Below are 21,691 nucleotides of genomic sequence, written 5' to 3' on the forward strand. Positions count from 1 at the left end.
CCTATCTCTGCCTCAATAATGCGGGGGGTCAGGAGGCTTTTGTCTAGGCACTGGAAGGTGGCAGCACTAGTGGCATTTTAATGGGGATCCCAATCAGTACGGTATGTCCGACTACGTCGAACGTGACTGAACTGAAAGGGAACGTCTCGGTTACGTATGTAACCCTCATTCCCTGAAGGAGGGAACGGAGACATAGTCCCGTCGCCACTATTGCTGGTCCACCGCTGACTCCGGGCTCCGCCCGGCTTCTCAGCGAAAAACAAGTGCTGCGTGCATCCGCTTCCGTGTTTAAATCCGCGGTGCGGGGTGCGGGGTGCCAATGTGCATTGGCTCGTTTTATCAATACTCGATGATGACAGGCTCCCTAAGCATGATCCCAATCAGTATGGTACGTCTGACTACATCTCAGTTCCCTCCTTCAGGGAACGAGGGTTACATACGTAACCGAGACGTTAGCTTACTAATTAGCAGTGACCTTACTACTCTTAAATTGTATAAAAAAACACGGCAAAATTAGTAAAGGTGCAGTCACAAAAGTTACATTGTCCACTGTCGTGTTGTAATGTACAAAGCACTGCTAACAGATATGTCACTTTCAAACCCAAGCCAATGCCAAATCTGCATCTGGAAATGTTTCGCCCTTATGCAAAATTCCTGATTGAGCGGATTGAGCAACGGTAAATATAAATCATGCCTTCGGCATAAAATGGATAGTATGGATACAAAATATTAATTTTTTATTAATATTTATAATAAACAATATTCCATAATTGTATTTGTTTTTTAAAGGCATGCTAATGCTATTCTGAAATTAACATTACGTTAACATTTTGCCATTGATAAGTGACATCTGTGCTTCCCCCACTCTTGAGAAACACCAGCCGCTGCTGCTGGAAATCAACTTAGTCTCATTAATACTGCATGAAGGCATGAAGGCCTTTTCTGTTTTGCCTCTTGAGGTTCCTTGTTTTGACAGCGTGTCCCTGCACTAGGTCAGAACCCTTTTAGCCGTACCATACAGTGCATCGGTAAAGCAAGACCTTTTAGAAAACATCATGGTTTGAGTTGCGTGAACTTCACATTGTTTTGATGTTTCAGAATGGTAATGGTAATTACCATGGTAACCATGATAATGCATATCTATACTTTGGGCTCGTACTACAACACAGCATTTGCTTTTAAGCAATTAAACCTTTAATGTACGTTAAAGCTATTCACTCATGGGGTTTAGTTGAAAAAGAAAAATGCCTGGGGCTGTTTTTGTTGTGCGCACAGAATTGTTGTGTATTTGGAGACTGAAGTGTGTGTGAAACGGTTCACAGCTGTGGCAGGTGGCCTCTTCTGTTATGGGGGTTTGGATTTAAGTGAATGCCACCAAGCTTGGGGAAACAGAGTGGAGATCTATTGTGTGTCAGCCTTACGGCATATTTGATTGACAGACTGGCAAGTGGGTGAAGTTTGTCAGCAGGCATTTAAGGCAGTTACTAAGACCTACGCTGTCACAGATAACGTCACAAACAGGCCTGGGAAAAGAGTCAGTTGACCTGGTTGATGTAGCGGTTGGGTAACGTCAGCTAACGAACTTGCGTCAATCGGGGCGCTTGAAAGTTCTTGAAGTTCAGTTTGGGACCATATGAAGGCTTTTTTTTAATTCCCCTTCATAGTTGTCACACAATGCTGTGCTGGCGTATTTCGCACTAGCATTCTCTTTTTTTTCAGCTCTTGGTCCCTGTCCCTTAGCAGCCTCTAAAATAGATGCCTTATTAGCTTCCCCAGGTAGTGAAGAGAGAACAGAAGACAATATCTGGCTCCTTGTCAACACACATGGCGTCGAGTGCACAAATAAAGCAGCATGCGAGGGTTGTTGGCTACAGGGAGGAGAAACCCACTGTTTAAGCATCAGGGTGCTTCTGCCAGAAAACTAAAATTTTGGCTCGTCATACTGGGTCACACGGGGAAAACTCAGGCACCGGTCCCTCCAGGCTCGATGCACGGCTGTAGGTAGCAACAGCCTGGTGGAGTACTTGTGAATTTTCCCCTAGTTAAGTTGGACTCACTTTGTGTACTTTGGCAGTGCTGCACAAAACAGGCGGGACAATTGGGGAATGTTGTATCCCCTCTTGAGTGGCAGGATGTTCAGGTATTTGTTGGAAGCCCCCTGCGTATGGTGAGAGACCATGAAACATATTTTCCCAATGCATTTTGTTCTCGCTTACCTCACAGGAGATGTCTTGGCAGCTCTGAAATGTGAATCCTTGTAGGAAACTTCACTTGCATCATCCACCCACCATGGTTAATTGTTTTTTTTGTTTTCTACCAGCACACACTATTGTAAAAACGGTTAGAACTTTTGTCCAGCCCATTAAAGATGTCTAGTTATGTTCGCCCATAGGTGCAAAAGAGTTCACAACAAAATAGTATCAAGTCATGGCAAAACAAATTTAAGCTCTAACAAAAATGCTCCTGATCACTAGGGGGATATCAATTGATTAAGAGTTTGATGTGCACTGTGTCTTGCTTACTCACTAAATAATACATTTAATACATTTGTAAAGAACAAATACGTCTACACATTCACTTATTTTTCCATATAAAAAAAAACAAACAAAAAAAACATTTCATTTACTTACACAGACAGTCACTTGTAGCATAACAGGCCAGCAATCCAGTTTCCCTCTCAATGCATGTGCATCATATATTATTGTTCTCCAACTGCCCCTACTGGTTGGGAGTATTTTTGTTGTGTTGTGACTTAAAGGGTTAGTTCACCCAAAAATGAAAATTCTGTCAGTAATTACTCATCGTATTAAGAGCAGGCGCGCTCAACTCTTTCTTCAAAATAGTTTATGGGTGCGAGTAATAAAAATCGTTTATCAAAAGTAAAGATGAAAAACACCTTGGATTATAAAAATGATCGGGTCTACCAGTGGCTGTCTCACCCTGTTCATGTGCGGACAATGCGTTCTTCACGTCAAACGACTGACTCCCTTTCCAGTGGTCTTTCTACCGATGAATCTGGAAGCGACAATGCATCAACAGGTACTGCATATCGTTTTTTATCTCAAGGGGGGAGACAGGGACTTCGGTCGCAAAACAGAAGAGGAGACCTACACGGAGGGGCGGTAAGAAACATAGATCCTGCAGCACGAAGGGGGCGGACACAGAGGTATCCAATGTAGTAAACCTGTCTAAAAGACCACTTAGTGTCGAAGAGACTGACGTTCTGTCAAAGGGTCTTTCTTTTGTTCCATCGAAATATACTGATCCCTTTTTGACAAAAATTGAACTTTTCAAATTTTTCAGGTTAATTAAATTGAAGTCCTTTTTTTCCTGTGGAACTAGTCCTTTGCTTTCAGTTCAGCCTATAGTTAGAACTCAGGTACATTTGGAGAAGAGCCGTTTCCGGCCCAAAAGTACATTTATGCCCCCTGTATCAAACCCTTCTGTCCAGACTTTTTGCCGGCTGGTTGATCAGGATGTTTTTCACCTATTCACAAGAGATCGACATTTCTTCCCGACCCTTTCGATCAGAGAACGTGAAGCTTTGGGGGCTCTTAGTGAAGATGTTTCAATTGTGATCAAGCCTGCCGACAAAGGTGGTGCTGTTGTAATACAAGACAAAGATTCATATCAGAATGAAATTTTTAATCAACTCGGAGACCAGGAATTCTACTCCTCCCTGACTTGTGATCCCACGAGTCGCTTCTTTAATATGATAAAAAAAACTTTGATTGGTGGCGAATCAGACAATTACATCACTAAGGAGGAATTTGACTTTTTATTACAAACTCATCCAGTACGACCGGTTTTTTACACCTTGCCGAAAATCCACAAAAAATGCGAGGGAACTATTCCAGGCCGTCCAATCGTGGCCGGTTGCCAATCCTTAACTGAGCCTATTTCTCAGTATGTAGACTGGCACATTAAGCCAATTGTCTGGACATTACCCTCATTTCTAAGGGACACTACTGATTTTTTGAGTAAACTGATGAATGTCAATGTATCAGATGATGATTTGTTATGCACTATGGATGTAACTAGCCTATATACTAATATTCCACATGATTTAGGTTTATGTGCTTTAGAACATTATTTAAAATCTAGAGATGTCGATAAGCCTCCAACAAAGTTCTTATGGGATTTGGCACATACAGTGCTGACCATGAACTATTTCAAATTTGAAAACGGTTTTTATCATCAAGTGAAAGGTACGGCAATGGGATCTCCATTTGCCCCCAATTATGCAAACTTGTTCATGGGCAAATTTGAAGCAGACTTTGTGTATTCTTCAAGTAACATTTTTCATCACTGTTTGAAGTGTTGGTTTCGATATATTGACGATGTGTTTTTCGTTTTTAGTGGAACAGTTGAAGAACTTAATCAATTTCACGAATTCTTAAATTCCAGACTTGACTCCATACGATTTTCATTGGAATACAGTATGTCTTCTATATCGTTTCTTGATGTTAAGGTCTTTAGATCTACTGGACAGACTCTTCAGACGACAGTATATCGTAAATCCACAGATAAGAATAATTTTTTACATTCTAAAAGTTATCACCCTCCATCTATGAAAAAAAGCCTCCCGTATAGTCAGTTTTTGCGTATAAGAAGGATTTGTAGTACTGATGAAGAATTTGAAAACCAGGTGAAAGTAGTATATAACCGGTTCCTTTCAAAAGGTTACGATAATATGAATCTCGACTTGAGTTTGGACAGGGTACGGGGTATTGAACGTGAATCACTTTTTAAGAAAAAAACAGTCATTTCAGATAATCGAGTTGTCTTATCTACGACATTTTCTCCCCTTTCGGGTAAGATCAAATCAATAGTGAATAAACATTGGCATATTTTATCGAGTGACACACAGATCGGCCAGACTTTTCGAAACCCTCCGCTTTTTGCTTATAAGAGATCACGTAATTTGAGAGATATGCTGGTTAGAGCTGATTCTTACACTTCGCCTACCAATTGGCTTACAGCCCTTGATCCGGGCAATTTCCCTTGTAGGAGTTGCATTAATTGCAATGCGATGATTATGGGTAATTCCTTTTCACATCCACGGACCGGCAAGACATTCTCTGTGAGAGGGAGAATTACTTGCCGTACGTCCTTTGTTGTTTACTTGCTCAAATGCCCATGTGGGCTCTGTTATGTTGGTAAAACAAAAAGAGAGTTAAGAACAAGATTACACGAACACAAAAGTAACATACGCAATCACGATATTAAGTCACCCGTGGCGAGACATTTTAATGAGTTTGGACATGATATCTGTACTTTGAAATTTCAAGGCATTGAGTTAGTTAAACCTTTTCAACGGGGTGGAAATAGGGAGCGTTACCTTCTTCAGCGAGAGGCATTTTGGATTTATACACTTCAAACAGTATACCCTAATGGTTTAAATGAAGAATTGCCTTTGAATTGTTTTTTATGAAATCATGTAATTTGTCATTGAAATCATGTAAAAATGTATTTACCATGTATTCTGAAATTATTTTCTTTATACAGTTCAAATAGTATACCCTAATGGTCTAAATGAAGAATTGCCTTTGAATTGTTTATGAAATCATGTAATTCGAAATTATTATTATTTTCTTATATTTTTTTGTATTTACCATGTATTCTGAAATTCGAGTTTTTTTATTTTTTATTTTTTTATTTATTTTTTTATTTTTATTTTTGTATAAATTGTTCATAAGGGTCACATGGATATTACATATGGTATGTTGTGTTATTCCTGGTGTTTCCACAATGCTGGTAATTTGATGCACCTGAAGGTGCTGATGATTTGCGGAATGAGGTTCACCTGTGAGGTGTTTCTTTTTTAAAAAAAACAATCTTTTCGGTGTTTCATAGTACACACTGATGATGGCTTAGGCCGAAACGCGTCTGTGAGGACATGGTAATAATAAATGTACAGTAATTACTCATCCTCATATTGTTCCAACCCCATAAGACTTTCGTTCATCTTTGGAACACAAATTAAGATATTTTCTGAGAACTGGATCACTCCTCTATAGGCTTCAGAATCGCTGCGCTGTTACACTACGTGAACTCACATCAGAGGCCCACACAGAAGAAATGTATAGTTGAATAAAGTCGTTATTTTTGTTTGTTTTTTCGCACAAAAAGTATTCTCGTCGCTTGTAAAACTTATGGTTGACTTATGGCTAACTTTCTGGGTCGGCAAGTTTCGATCCCATAAAAGCCTATGGAGGAGTGATTTAAGCTCCTTAAATCTGACAGCTCTCAGATTTAATCAAAAATATCTAAATTTGTGTTCGAAGATGAACGAAAGTATTACGGGGTTGGAACAACATGAGGGTGAGTAATTACTGACAGAATTTTCATTTTTGGGTGAACTAACCCTTTAATTCTAAATTTCTGTGTTGTGCATCTGTTGGCCACCGTAAGAACACCCTTCAAATTAATTCATGAAAAAATAGTTTGATATTAAGAGAGAATATTATCTTTAAATTAAGCTTGTTTTTCATGGCCTTTAGAGCAATGTGTCCTAAAACTACAGTAGTTAGTTAGCATTTTTGCACTTCCAGCATTGTTGTGCCAGTCAATGGGCCCCTTTTTTTTTTTTTTGTTAAATGCCTGAAATAAGGTCTGTGGTTAACACAAGCTCACAATAGTTTCATGTTTTATTCTACGGCATAAAATATATTAGTAATACCCCACTTATTTTTTTTCTTTTCTTTTTTTTCTCTTGAAACTCTATTGGCAAATTGCTTTGTTCTTTAGCATCTGAAACAGTTTGCCTTCAGTATTCTCTGAAAACATTTATCAATATCTTATTCAGTTTTGATTTTCAAGTAATGCAAGTTGTTTTAAGTAATTTTTAGATGAACACAAAGACATTGACAATGTACAATGCGATTTCACCAAAAAAGCAATGCCTTATTTTTATCCAGATGCTCCCCAAAAATCTCATGCTGAAGCAAAAATGAAAAGAAAATCACACCATCAGTCTTACTAATGTATGTTTTCCTACTAGATGATTTAGTGTTTTCCTTGCTGTGATTTCATGTGACGCGTGCCACAAATACACGCAGCTGTCAGATCCATCCTCATCCTCCTACTCGGATGACGAGGAATCGTCCTGGAAAGCTTTGAGCGTTCAGGCGGCTAATGTTTTAACTGCACGGCGCTCACTCGTGAAACGTACGCCATGAAAGATGTCATAATTGTGCCTGGATTGCACAAGACACCTGCTCCATTTTCCTCGCCCAGTCCTATCTTTCCAATCTAATGCAAGATTTCGGTCTGAAGTGATAGCGCGACACGACCGAGCATGCATCTTAGAAGGTTGACAAACTGCGTTAGACTCGAAATCTTGGCACTGGCGTTCAGTTCTAGTAGAAGGCACTAATTAAAAGTGTAAGATGTTGATTAAGATTGAGCATGCTATGGAAACACCCTTGAGGGAACCTCAAAAAGAGCTGAACGTGAAGTAAAGGGAGCAGATTAACAACAGAGGGGCTTTACTTCAGAGAGATTGTCACCCCTGTTTATGCAGAGCTAGAAGTGTCGATACCTCTGCTTTGATTCACCTTTGAAAAGCCAGAGAGCTTGTACAGAGATGGCAACATTTAATTAGCTGCAAATCTGTGCTGTCTGCTGCCTGGCATTAAATTACATCCCTGACTGATATGACCTTTTTAAATGATGTATCGATTTGTTAATACTGCTTAGCATTAGCGCCTGGGTGTCACGATGTCGTCGCGCAAAATTGAAGTAATATTTGTGCTGGTATTGATTTAGTGAAAATGCGGAAGACGGTGTGATATTTTCGGGCTTGTTTGCTTAGGGGATTCTTCTTTCTTGCTGGGTTGACACATCACTGCCTCCCTCAATCTTTCTTTCACACATGCAAACACTATTTTGTTGTTGTAATAATTAACTAAGGAGGCTGAAAGATGTGATTCCCAGTACTTGAAAATTAATGATCAAAAATAGAACAGCATAATAACCCTCACACATTATCCTTTATAATTGTCTTAGTTTAATTTACTTACTTTATTCGTTGTCTTTTTTTTTTTAAAGACAAACGTTATTACATTAGAATTAGAAAATGTATACTGTCTGAATTCCTGTCCTTTTGGAGTATGTGCTATAATAAATGAAGAACTTCCTGACCGTTGATGAAGAACCTTCTTTAAGTATGCAGGTGTTGCATGACATGACATGTAGACCATTTACAATTTGGTATGTCAATGATATCATTTTTGCGGTCGAAATGCCATCATGTAAATAGGAATCCATGCGATTGGGAATTTTGCTTGAGATTGAAATATTTAGTCATGCAGATTCACCGCGTTAAAGCTGCTTAGTTTGAAAGTAACTTTTGTGTGAGCTGTGCTTCAATCATACACTATTTAGGAAATGTATCTTTTTTGTTACATGAAAGGCCCATTCACACCAAGAACAATGCCGATTAATATAGAGTCCACAACAACAGATGACAACATTCTGTTTATTATAAGCGAACACTTCAGTTATGTTGTTTGTCGCTTGAGCTCTTTAAAGTTGAGTGGATTATGATTGGCTGTCAATGTTTTTATCGTTCATCTACAGAAAAGAAAAATTGTTCTGAATGTGATTGCAAAGTCATTGTTTATGTCATTATCATTAGCTGTGGTGTGAACTTCACTATTCTCATAAACTTAGAACTACTGTATTATTAAAACTTTATAATATTGTTATTGTTGTATGTTTATAAAAACATACTTAAGGCTGACATTATCTATGTCTATGGATGAGCCGGAGCTGAATGAATTGCTGAAAAGGAGAATAAAACGTGTGAGGGTTTTTCAAAGGAGTACTCCACTGTAAATATTGCTGTATTCCATCTTTGTTTCTTCAAACTCCAAAATAGGAGTGTCTGGACTTTGAAGTCTCAGCAGACTGTGTCCCAATATAGACTAGTGTAGTATAACATCATTAGCAGGGCAGGTTAGCACAATCTGCTGGTGTATTGCTGGGATAGCAGGGTTTAAAACAGAGGGTGATAGGCTACTGTACATCCTTACAAGATGTGTGTATGTGGATAAGCTTTGTATGACTCATAGCTCCATTTGTGAAAACAAATATCTTTCATGTCACACAGGACAGTCTTTTGCTTCCATTTTTTCACAAGAATTTTGGGCATAGGGATATTAAGGCTGTGCCAGTTTTCTGCTTCAAAAGTTAAAAAAATGAGAAAAATGATTGAACAACCAACATCAATAAAGACGTATAACCAATGTTCAAATCTATACACCACAATATAAACTTGATAGTGAATAAACTTAAATCTTCTGATTTTATGATTTGTAGGCTATTCTGCATTGCAAAACATAAAATTAATGATGGTGAATGTGTATGAATTCTACATGTTGAAATATCTTTTTTAAATGTTATACATCAGCAAAACACAAGGGTTTAACAGGTTAAATATGATGAATGAATGAATGAACGAATTAATGAATGAATGAATGGAAATATAAACTGAACAAATATTAAATAATATGATTTAGGCCGGGGATGGCCGAGCTTGTTCACTTGGTTAGTGGCCTTTTAGTCTCTGCTTTTGTTATTTACCTGTTCTGCACTAAAATCTCTATGTCGTTCTGTTTGCCTGTCTGACCTCCCCTCTCTCTCTATTTTTTTTTTCTCTCTCTTTCTGCTGGAACAAGCAGATGTAATCTGAGCGAGTGAGTAGTTGGTGAGCGTGTTAATAGTGTTAGGCTGTAGGCAGGGTGCCGTTCTGGTGCGGCTCGGCTGCACATGCATTTGATGGATCACTCTTCTGTCAGATCAATTTTAGAAATGCATTGGAACCGGAGAGACAAAGAGAGAAAGAGTGAGCAAGACAGGGAGAGATAGAGAGGGATGGTCAGGGGCGGAGTAAAGTGGGTACGGAACCACACCGAGGCTATATAAAAGGGTGGACATTTGAAAGGCGCTGAGAGTGAGAGATATAAAGACGATACCGCCACAGGAGGATGGCAGAAACAAAGTGAGAAACAACAATGGGCTAAAATGGTATCACTGAAGAATGCGTGGGAGACTGGAAGGTAAAAAAAAAAAATGTAAGTGAAACCTATTCGATATTTCCCTCTCCATCGCCCTTGATATTTATAGCTGATAAGGACTTGAGGCTAGAGAAAAAGAATGATCTCTTTCACCCATGTGTTGAAACTGGTGGAAACTGAGTATTAACTACACTCCTCCTCACAGACTAAAATCCACTTTCTTCGATTTGCACGCCACAAATATGTAGAAAATGTGCACATAGTCCCTCTTCACCACAATTGGAGCAGCAAAGGTCATGTATGCCCATGTGAAAGAGAGAGGGCTATTGTTCAGGCAGGTTTAGATGTTTATCACAACTGAAGAGCTTGAAGAGGAGCTTCAGATGTGGTTGAGGGACACTCTAGGGCTGCACGATTAATCAAAGTAAAATGGTAATATGGCTTAGTGAGGTTATCAAATCAGAAACACTGTGATTTAATTAAATAAATATATACGCTGTTTTGGAGTTAACCTCTGCATTTTGATCTATTAAGCAGTTCATGATCCAGTTTTTAGTGTCTCATACACTCAAAAAAAATGTAAGCCTTTTTTTCAAGATTTAAACATTTTAATTAATAGTAAAATTCAACCAAATTGAATTGAATAGTCCTTACATTTTATTCATATTATGAATTTTAAATGAGTAAAAAAAAAAAAAAACTAGAGCTTAATAAAACATTTTGTATAAATCTTAATGGAACAAGGATATGGGCCATTTAGTTTATGTGATTTGTATTCATAAATATGTGAAGGGGCAGCCGTGGCCTAGTGGTTAGAGAGTCAGGCTGGTAACCGGAAGTTTGCGGGTTGAGTCTCAATACCGGCAGGAAATGACTGAGTTGCCCTTGAGCAAGGTACCTAACCCTTTTTTTTTTTTTTTTTTTTTGAATTTTGCTATTAATTGAAAAAAATTACACATACATTTAAAGTGTGTAGCTTCTCGGCTTGCAGTAAATGCTGCTCCCCAGGAAGTCATCTCTGCATGGGTCGCTTATAACTTGAATTTGGAACGTAACATGCGGCAACCATCTTCCCACACGGCTAATGAGAAACGCTTATAACCCAGCTGTTCAGTAGATCAACCTGCAGTTATCCACCCAAATGAAGAAAAATCATATGTGTGTATAATCACATTTGTTTGGCAAAATTTAACAGCTCTACAAGAGCAGCAAACCTACAGCGCTTTTTTAACAGAAAAGCATTTTTATCATTAAAATCACAATTAGTATACTCTACTACTTCAGTGTCTCTTTGCAGCTTGAGTTACTTTGGCTGGTTTTATAGGGGTTTTGAGTAGTACTTATACTATAGCAGGTCAGACTTGGAGACCAGCTGGCTATCCAGCTAAACACCAGCAAAGTGGGGAGACCAGTTAGACCAGTTTAAGACCAACAATTAGGCCAGGCTGGAAGTCCAGCAAAGATGTGTTTTTTTTGTTTGTTTTCAGCAGAAATAGTGCTACCAAATTGCAACTTCCCAAGTCTTCCATTTGTTGAATCAAACAGGTTGTAACATCCCCAAACTTCACTCGTTGGTAGAGCCAAAAGAGTTGGACATGCTCGAACAAACAGAACAATGTTTTGAAAGAGTAACAGTGTTTATATTCTTCTGGAAGTCAACCTTTGAATGGTCTGCACATACAGTAGTTGTCTCTGCACAACTGAGATAGGAAAAAGTATTTTAACATAGGAAAACATGCCTCTATAGCACCGGATTTCTAAAGAACTATACAATAAAAAGTCCTTTGTTGAATTGGGAGAATTTCTATTTCTTTTTAGACATTGGGCTGCAAAACCCTTTTTACTTTAATTGGAACATTTTTTATTTTATTTTTTTTTTTATGTGTGAATGGTGTTGAGGAGATTTGAGAGTTGTTGAAGAGTGTTTGGGGGGAGATTGAGAAGACGGAGCAGGAGAGTTGGCTATAGGGAGTTTCGAGGTTACGGAGAGGTTGGGGAGGTTTCTGAGAGGATGTACCTGAGGTCTTTAGTTGAGCCGATGCATGCTGAGAGACTGTAAATTAAAAAGCAAAAGAAAGATGTGACTGACAGATGGAGCTTGTGGAAGAAGTTACAATTGTGTGTCCACTTTTTTCTTGCCCCCCTTCCAGTATCACTATACCACAGCTTTTTTCTGAAGTGCCTTGTTTCCTACTGTCTACTAGGCAGCCATTTTCTAAGGTAGCATCGTAATCATGGTAGAGCCATGATTTGAATTTGAATTTGACAAAGCTGACTTTTCAGCATCCATTATTCCAGTCTTCAATGTCACATGATCCTTTAGAAATCATGGTATGCTGATCTGGTGCTCAAACATGGTGCTCAACAGATATGATTCATATTTGTGTCGAAACTGTGATGCTTTGATTATTATTATTTTTTACGAATTTTTGTTATAAATTCTAAATGATAATTTAATAATGATAAAATTGCCATTTCTCCCTGTCACTGTTTCATTCCTTCATTTATGACTTTTATTTTACCTAAATATTCAGTTAGACTTTATTTCGATGATCCACTTTAGACATTTTACTAACTATAAGTAACTTTGCAACTATATGTCAACTAACTCTAATTATATTATTAGTTGCTAGTTAACTGTTATGTTAGGGTTTGGGTTAGTAGAATAAGTTGACGTGGTTACAAAGTTACAATGCTCAAAGTTAAAAGCAAAGGGAAATATTTGCTTTTAAAGAAATCACTTTTTAAGGACTACAACAAACGGCTGGTAGGGACTACACAAGCTTCCTCCCGGGTTAGTGACATCACGAACCCTAAAATTTACATAAACACGATTTATAGATTATCAAGACAGAATATGCTAATCAATGACTAGAAGATAACTATAAGCTACATAAATTCATCAACTAACCATTCAGAAATGTCCTGTTGCATTCTACATGTTGTCACTTCTTCTTGAGTCTCTCCATCATTGTCTGAATCCGGTTTTATTTAACATAAAAGGCTAAAAGTTTTTGAAATGTTCAGTGCATGTCTGTGTGAGTGCAAGCTGTTGAAGCTCTGCCCTCTGTGCTGGGAGCAGCAGCTCATTTGCATTTAAAGGAACAGACACAAATGGTGCGTATTTGCTCACCCTCAAACATTTACAATTTTAACATGCTATATAAAAATATCTGTGGGGTATTTTGAGCTAAAACTTCACATACACACTCTGGGGACATCAAAGACTTATTTTACATCTTGTGAAAAGGGCATTATACTAGGCCACTCCAGGACCTTGAGATGCTTCTTACGGAGCCACTCCTTAGTTGCCCTGGCTGTGTGATCCGGGTCGTTGTCATGCTGGAAGACCCAGCCACGACCCTTCTTCAATGCTCTTACTGAGGGAAGGAGGCTGTTGGCCAAGATCTCGCGATACATGGCCCCATCCATCCTCCCCTCAATACGGTGCAGTCGTCCTGTCCCCTTTGCAGAAAAGCATCCCCAAAGAATGTTTACACCTCCATGCTTCACGGTTGGGATGGTGTTCTTGGGGTTGTACTCAATCCTTCTTCTTCCTCCAAACACGGCGAGTGGAGTTTAGACCAAAAAGCTCTATTTTTGTCTCATCAGACCACATGACCTTCTCCCATTTCTCCTCTGGATCATCCAGATGGTCATTGGCAAACTTCAGACGGGCCTGAACATGTGCTGGCTTGAGCAGGGGGACCTTGCGTGCGCTGATGGATTTTAATCTATGACGGCGTAGTGTGTTACTAATGGTTTTCTTTGAGACTGTGGTCCCAGCTCTCTTCAGGTCATTGACCATGTCCTGCCGTGTAGTTCTGGGTTGATCCCTCAGCTTCCTCATGATCATTGATGCCCCACGAGGTGAGATCTTGCATGGTGCCCCAGACCGAGGGAGATTGACCGTCATCTTGAACTTCTTCCATTTTCTAATAATTGCGCCAACAGTTGTTGCCTTCTCACCAAGCTGCTTGCCTATTGTCCTGTAGCCCATCCCAGCCTTGTGCAGGTCTACAATTTTATCCCTGATGTCCTTACACAGCTCTCTGGTCTTGGCCATTGTGGAGAGGTTGGAGTCTGTTTGATTGAGTGTGTGGAAAGGTGTCTTTTATACAGGTAACGAGTTCAAACAGGTGCAGTTAATACAGGTAATGAGTGGAGAACAGGAGGGCTTCTTAAAGAAAAACTAACAGGTCTGTGAGAGCCGGAATTCTTTCTGGTTGGTAGGTGATCAAATACTTATGTCATGCAATAAAATGCAAATTAATTATTTAAAAATCATACAATGTGATTTTCTGGATTTTTGGATTTTTGGATTTTCTGGATTTTAGATTCCGTCTCTCACAATTGAAGTGTACCTATGATAAAAATTACAGACCTCTACATGCTTTATAAGTAGGAAAACCTGCAAAATCGGTAGTGTATCAAATACTTGTTCTCCCCACTGTATATCCACCTTTATCTGACTAAAACAAATCATTTTAAATCATAAGTTTGCACTACAAATAATCATTATCCATCAGTTTGACTGAATGAGCTATACAATTTCCTTCATCTTCTAAGAGAATAACATAATGCTTGGTATTTTGTGATGTGGTATGACAATAATACCTGTGGCAGGAGCTCTTTTCAGTCGCTGCATTTCCTTTCCTCTTGACCATTAATTTTTTTTTCCTTTGAATTCCATTATAACAGAATAAAAAAGGACAACATATAGGCTACTGCACATTTGTCCCAATTTAATTTAAGATATATTCCATTAATAATTCACTGGAATGCACTAAGAATCTCTCACTTTTCTCCCTGAATCCTCACATCTCTTTCAGGTTTGTTTTCACACTGATGCTTAAAAATGTAATTGTCTCCTCTTTGCACTTCTAATACATACAGTATAAGCAGTGTTTACTGGAATGTTTCTAAACCAGGTAAATATTTATTGTCTCACACAATGACAGAAATCACTTTGAATTATAATCACTCAATGTTCCAGTTAATTAACGTTTTTATTCACGTTTGAGAAGTTACATCAAAAACAGCTTTACCTTGTGCCATCTCGTCTGTCAGATATGTAAGTTTCAGCCCATCAAACTTGTAGCGTGACCACAGATGTGTCGCTAGAGCAATAGATCAATGGCGCTACTATTGTAGTCAGTAGAGCGCGTGGCAACTTTGTTACATATGACAGCGGTGTGGTGTCGTGTTTCAGCCCTGGTTGGAGAAGGGTATACTGTAGCTGCAGGCTGGAGATCTCCAAATGGGGGTCAAACTCCAAAATGGGGCAGGAGCTCCAAAATACGGCATGGCTTCCTCCCATTGACAGACAGTTACAAACTCCGCCCCACAGCCGTTTCTAAAGATTTCATTGGTCATGTCAATTGACCTACACTGATTTCCTACACATTGCTATGCTGCAACAAATGCTAACCCCTAAACCTACCCTACACCCTAACATTAACCAGTGAAATTGACTGCAGGGCGGGATTTACATTGAATAGCATGCTAAAGAAAATGGCAGCTCAGGAGATAAGCAGTTAATAAGATAATGTGATATGAGATTGTTGAGACGTCCGTAACTCCCCAACTGGACATCACCGGACAATGGGACCTTTTTAGTTGCACCCAGCATCACTGCCCCCTCCTACCCTGCGAATCTCTAGCCCTGGGACACCCCCGTGGCTTATAACAAAACGATAGAGTAAAATGTTCCCACGTGCTGTGCTAGGACAGTTTACAGGAGAGCTCGTGGGGTATTCCTACTCATATCGTTGATCGGAGGTTCAAACTCCAGTCCAAACGCCACTGGCCACAAGCTCCTGGCTCCTCTCTCACAGAGCATATTAATTTATATAGGCATATTTATTTATATTGCATATTTGATAACTTTTTATTTTAGATCATCTAGAAATTATGTTTAATTTGAGCTTTTATTTTGAAATGTATGTCAATGACAATTGGCTGAAGCCAGAGCCAATGTGGAAAATCTTTGCGTGTGGAGACCCCGCCCCCTTTTGGAGGTTCTGCCCACTTTTGGAGTTCACAGGTCTGCAGCTACTACAAGTACTACAAAATTCTATTGTGTCACTGATGTCTATACGCTGATTTCACGCAGCCGTTATTTTGAAATCGAAAGCGAGGCTCCGGTGGGAAGAAAACCGGAAGTGTCGCCTTTAATCATAGGAGAGTCGTGAATGCGATGGCGTATTGTTGTGTTTAATGATGTTGTGTCAATTCTAAAACTGTACATACATTTCTTTCATACTTTAGACTATATACAGTGAAATTTATTTATAAATAAAATAATTTTTTTATATATAATTCAGAGAGTAAAAAACGAAGCAGGAATGAACTATATACATATCCTATATTAGAAATTATCTTCCAATAGTGTAAATCGCGGCAGCAGCTTCAGGTTGGTAGTCCAAGGCATTGTTGTTTATCTGTACTTCCGGGGTTCTTCCCACCGGAGCCTCACTTTCAAGTTCAAAATGGCGGCTGCGTGAAATCAGCGTATGGAAGCGGCAATATTAATCCTTTCAATTATAATTTGGCATTGTGTTTTATTCATATTAGATACATATTGTTTAATCTATTCTTCTCCCAGTTCACCGGCCACTAACATTTATGCAATTCCAGAAACATTTTTGAATTTACGTGACGTAAATCCGACAGATCCGATTCTCTGAATACTTTCATCTTTTTTTGTATCTTTCTTTTTTACATTCCTATACCAGTAACCAAGTTGTTTCACTGTCAATTATTTGAACAGTGCTTAATTAATAATGCATTGGAAATGATTGACATGATTCTCTTACACAAAAAGAAGATAAACAGCACAGAAAATAATTGGATCAAAGAAAAGGTCAATGAAACAGTGCATTTATTCAACATCTAAAGAGTTTTTGTTTAATGCGCATTGTAAGTTGTTGCTGTTTTATTTTTATATATTTGTTTTTCCTGTCAGCCACCACAATGCTTTAAAGAATATTAAGATATTTAAGAAACCTGAAACAAATCTCTTTCTGTACTTTCTCAATAGATGACTCAGGAGCAGTACATCTTGGCATCTCAGCCAAACCCTCTCCAAAGGCCGGGATGTGCTACTGTGTACCCTGTGGGGATTTATGGTTGGCGAAAGCGCTGTCTCTATTTCTTCATCCTCCTCCTCCTCGTCACCATGATCGTCAACTTAGCCTTGACCATCTGGATCTTAAAAGTTATGAACTTCACCGTGGTGAGCACTTCTCTGTCTTTTATTGTGATCCTCTTTCTCATTATGTTTTTTTTTTCTTTTAACACTGATGCAAGCAACACTATTACTATTGCTTTTAATATGAACAACCCCTACAGTAAGTATTAAACATTGGTGCATAACTCATCCTGCGTTACAGAAATTAATTATACCACAAATTGGGCTGCTTGCTATTAGTCCCATAGTCCTGCATTGAAGGAAGGATGTAAGCCTTATCTATGGACCTGAATATCATTGAGACTTTGGGGTGGGCTGTTTTGACAATTTTATACCTAACACCCTATAGCAACCGCATATACAGTAGGTGCTGTAGAAAGGTTTTTTGTGGTTCATAGGGTAACATCTAAATGAACTGGTTGTATGAACGTTAGTTAATGAACGTTAGATAATGCATTGACTAACAATGAGCAATTTGTTACAGTCCACTCATTTTTTTTCTTGAGAAAATATAAAAATCAAGTTGTCTCTGATTCTCAGCAACTTGGTGTACATTTGTGACCCATGCTGGCAAAATGAGTCACAATGAGCACATTTTCAAAAATGAGTTATTGTTATTTTTATATTTATAATACCAGCCCGATCTCATCCCAAGGCGTCATATACTGACGCTTTTAACATTTCGTCTACATCCAACGCACATGACACCCTTTAGCGTCAATATGAGACGCAGATAGATATGGGCCAGAAGGCGCCTCCTAGCGGTCTAACCCTAACCCTACCCCAGACCTAAACCTACCCATAACCGAACAAAGCTCTGTGCGTGTCATATTGACGCTAAAGGGTGCCATGTGCGTTGGATGTAGACGAAATGTCAAAAGCGTCAGTATATGACGCCCTAGGATGAGAATGCGTTGATAATACATATATAATCACATTCTATATTACCTTCAAAATGATGTATGATTTGTTGGATTCAGACACAAAATGACTGGGCTACACCTGTTTGAAGTCGACAGAGTCAGCAAAGTAAATTTTGAGATAAATCGAGTTAAAGTCTTCTGAAGGTTCCAAAATAAAATGACCTAGCACCTACACCTTAAAATCCCTGGTAATAACATCAAATTTGGCACACACAAAGTCAAAATGCATACAGAAAAAATATACAGTATATTCAACTTTTTTCCAATGATAACATAATTGTTCAATGTACGGATCTAATATAATGTACGGATCTAATATAAGTGCCGAAAAACTGCACTTTTTCATGGATTATTAAAAACAAAGGAAAGATTTGGTACACCTCTCAGAAAATGTACAAATAAAGATCATTTTAGATGTTAAATTACTATTTGGAGCATTGATTTTAGATGTTTAATTACTATTTGGAGCATTGGGATCGCTAGATGAGGGCTTGATGGACTAATCTTTGTGAAAACCTCAAATTTACCTCGGCCAAATTGACATTTTTCACTTGTTTTGCCTGTTGCTCGAGCGGATTCCGACTCATTTTGCCGGCACTGGTCACTCATTGGCTCAAATTCTCTTTCTCTTTCTTGTGTGAATGGCCTTACTCAGATGGTCAGGTGTACTAGCTAGCAAGCATGAGGTCACAGCACTTTATTTACCCAGCTGATTTGTCCTTGTTTAACAGCATCTGCCACACATGCTGTCTATACAGAATTACAAACCATGGCTGCCTGGATCAGCGGAGTTGTGAACCTACTCAAAAATGAACACTCTGTGGTTTGTCTGCCGAGACAGCAAGAAGAATGAGAGGATTTTGTGGGCTTGTACGAGTGTCTGTGTGTGTGTGTGTGTGTAAGAGAGAGATTTAGGGAGTGACTGTGTAAGAACTGGGAAGTACAATAGAACTAAAATACCTCTTTGTAGAGTTAGTATGTGTTTGAGTTGCTGCCATTATAACATGCAGGATCATGAAATCTCTCTTTTTAGCATATGTACTCATGTGTGGTCGCAGGCCCTATTGTGTAGTAGTGTTGGGAAATGCTCCTTAGTCATAGTCTTAGTTTACTTAATTGATACTTAAGTTGTTTATCTACTTGTTTATCTACTCATTTATTTAATTAATGTCTTAGTTTTAATATTGTGGGAAATTAAAATCGTTTTCTATCATTTTGCGAGCAAAGATGGAGTTGGTGATAAAGAAAGATGTCACGTCGCATAGGAATATTTCACCCAGAAGGTAAGCTTGTGTGGATATCACACAGGAAATTTGCAAACTTTGCATGAGAGTTATGCCGATGAAGGAGTCCCGAATCACAGTCCATTATTCACTTCAGAAAATGGAAGCAAAAACTGACTTTTGGAATCTATTACCGAATTAACGGCACATCCCAGAGGAAAGATTTATTGCTCAGTAGTTGCTTTTCCAGAGTTTCGGATGTTTCTCCTAAAATTTCTTAGGAGAAATAAGAGTAGACATAAATGAGACATGAGAAATATCTGAGTTAAAGCTGAGAATGTGGTGGGAATAACATATTTATTGTCTGGCTGCAATCTCATTCAAAGGTTGCTCTTTTCAAGCTCAAGAGACTTAGTTGTGATTCTCATTTATCAAAATCAAAATGGAGATGAACAACAATGCTTTTTTTGTTGTCTTGGCTCAAACAACAGCTTCATAAGAATGATGCGTCTCTTTTATAACAAGTACTCAATTGTGACTAGATCGCCTAGTCGGTTTGTAGCCTGTTTTAAAAACATTTTCATTTAGGAGTCCTCAATCCTCATACGCTTGTGTCTGTGCCACAATGTGGTGATGTCACTATTAAATTACAGAAGGGCAAATGAATTGTATAATAATACTAATTATAATAATTATCATCACCATCATCATCTTCATATTGTCAAAGGCATCAGCCATCAGTTATATCTCTGACTTGATACACAATCGGCACAACCCTACTGTGCACCTGATATCTTTGCCGTGTGACTGCCAAAGGGACAGACTTATAACTTTGGACTTTATCTTGGCAAACATCGAGTTGTTTGACCTGTAAAGTGCCTCTCAGGTGGGCCTTTCCCCAACTACAATGGCAGATAGCACTACATGAGCCACCAGAGTTGGACCGAATGACCAAATATAGGCATTTATTCACATATACACATATATTCTCCCATTAATCCTTGTTATCATGACTACATTAGAACTCTAGAAATTCAGTGTCCATAATAATAATAATAATAAATCTTGTTTAAAATCTAGTTTATAACCCATGCTCCAAGTTCTTGGAAATGCACTCTTTTTATTCATGTTAGTTTCATTATATGAAGAACATTTAGACTATTTTTAAGGAAAGTTTATATTTAGTGATTCTTAAAATAGTGTAATTGTTAAATAAAAGGTAACACCTTGAGTACATTATTAAAAAATGTAAGTAAAGTAAAAAAAAAAAAAAAGTATGTGTAACATTAACAAGTATCATGAATTATAATTAAATTGAATACTTAAAATGATGTGTGTGCGTGCATGTGCGTGCGCATGTGCATGTGTGTGTGTGAAATGTCACTACAGGAATTTTCACAAACTTTTGGAAAGAAATGGAAGAGGTCAAATTATAATATTTTTAAATACTTTTTGACCTTTCCATACAGTAATACGAATCTGCAGGGGTCCCACAACATAATTTCCTGTTTTATGTATTTATATTATTTTATATTGGTCAAACTTCAGGAATTTGATATTCAGATATTAATACCAGTAAATCATGGGGTCATAGGGAGAATTGAGAGAATTCACTGTGGGCCGGTACCACATCAGCATAAAGGCAGTTTCACACAGGAAGTGTTTTTCCCCACAAGTCTCTGGTTCATTTTCAATGAGAGACACACAGAAAGCAGCAAATTGCAGGCAGTTCTAGTAGCAGTAAAGGCGGCAAGCAGTGCTCGCCTCATCTGAAATCCCATCACCTGCACAGTTCTTCGGTTATAAATATTATTATATGGCATACATGTTACACACGTAGGCGAGCTATATGACTTCTCCCACGCTTTCTCCATGCTTCACACACACTGAACATGCATGTGTGTTCATTAGTGATAATTTAAGTGACTAATCACACATCTTTACTTTTTATTTAAAGGAGCGCATGCATTTAAAAGTAACTTCTAAAAGTATGTCACTTGGCCAAGAGCACGCACACTCTCTCTCGAACACACACACGCTTTTATCCAAAGCGACTTACATTGCGTTTCAAGGTACACATTTTTTACATTCTTAACAGTTCTTGCTTTCCCTGGGAATCAAAAGTTATTTAGCTTTCCTTGACTTGGTCAAGTCAAGTCACACACACACACACACACACACACACACACACACACACACACACACACACACACACACACACACACACACACACACACACACACACGTGCATACATATAGAGAGAAATTACAAAAGACAATGCCAAACTACTCAGTTTTTTATCATTCATTCCATCCATTCATCCATTTATC

At 38.4% G+C, this 21,691-nt stretch overlaps 1 protein-coding gene across 3 annotated transcripts in view; it reads left to right on the top strand.

Annotated features, from left to right (window-relative positions):
- Window positions 1–21,691, top strand: part of sgcz (sarcoglycan zeta) — a 291,539-nt gene that overhangs the window by 163,864 nt on the left and 105,984 nt on the right. The window contains exons 1-2 of one of the 3 annotated variants that reach the window (XM_084402173.1): window positions 9,842–10,064; window positions 17,065–17,259. In XM_084402173.1, coding sequence (XP_084258299.1) covers window positions 17,065–17,259 — 195 coding nt within the window. In that variant the 5' untranslated portion in view covers window positions 9,842–10,064. Of the gene's footprint in view, window positions 1–9,841; window positions 10,080–17,064; window positions 17,260–21,691 lie in introns of those variants that run through there. The other 2 variants (XM_084402172.1, XM_084402171.1) reach the window with 2 other exon arrangements.

The sequence above is a fragment of the Rutilus rutilus genome (assembly GCF_951802725.1).
Source record: "Rutilus rutilus genome assembly, chromosome: 2".
Taxonomy (NCBI): domain Eukaryota; kingdom Metazoa; phylum Chordata; class Actinopteri; order Cypriniformes; family Leuciscidae; genus Rutilus; species Rutilus rutilus.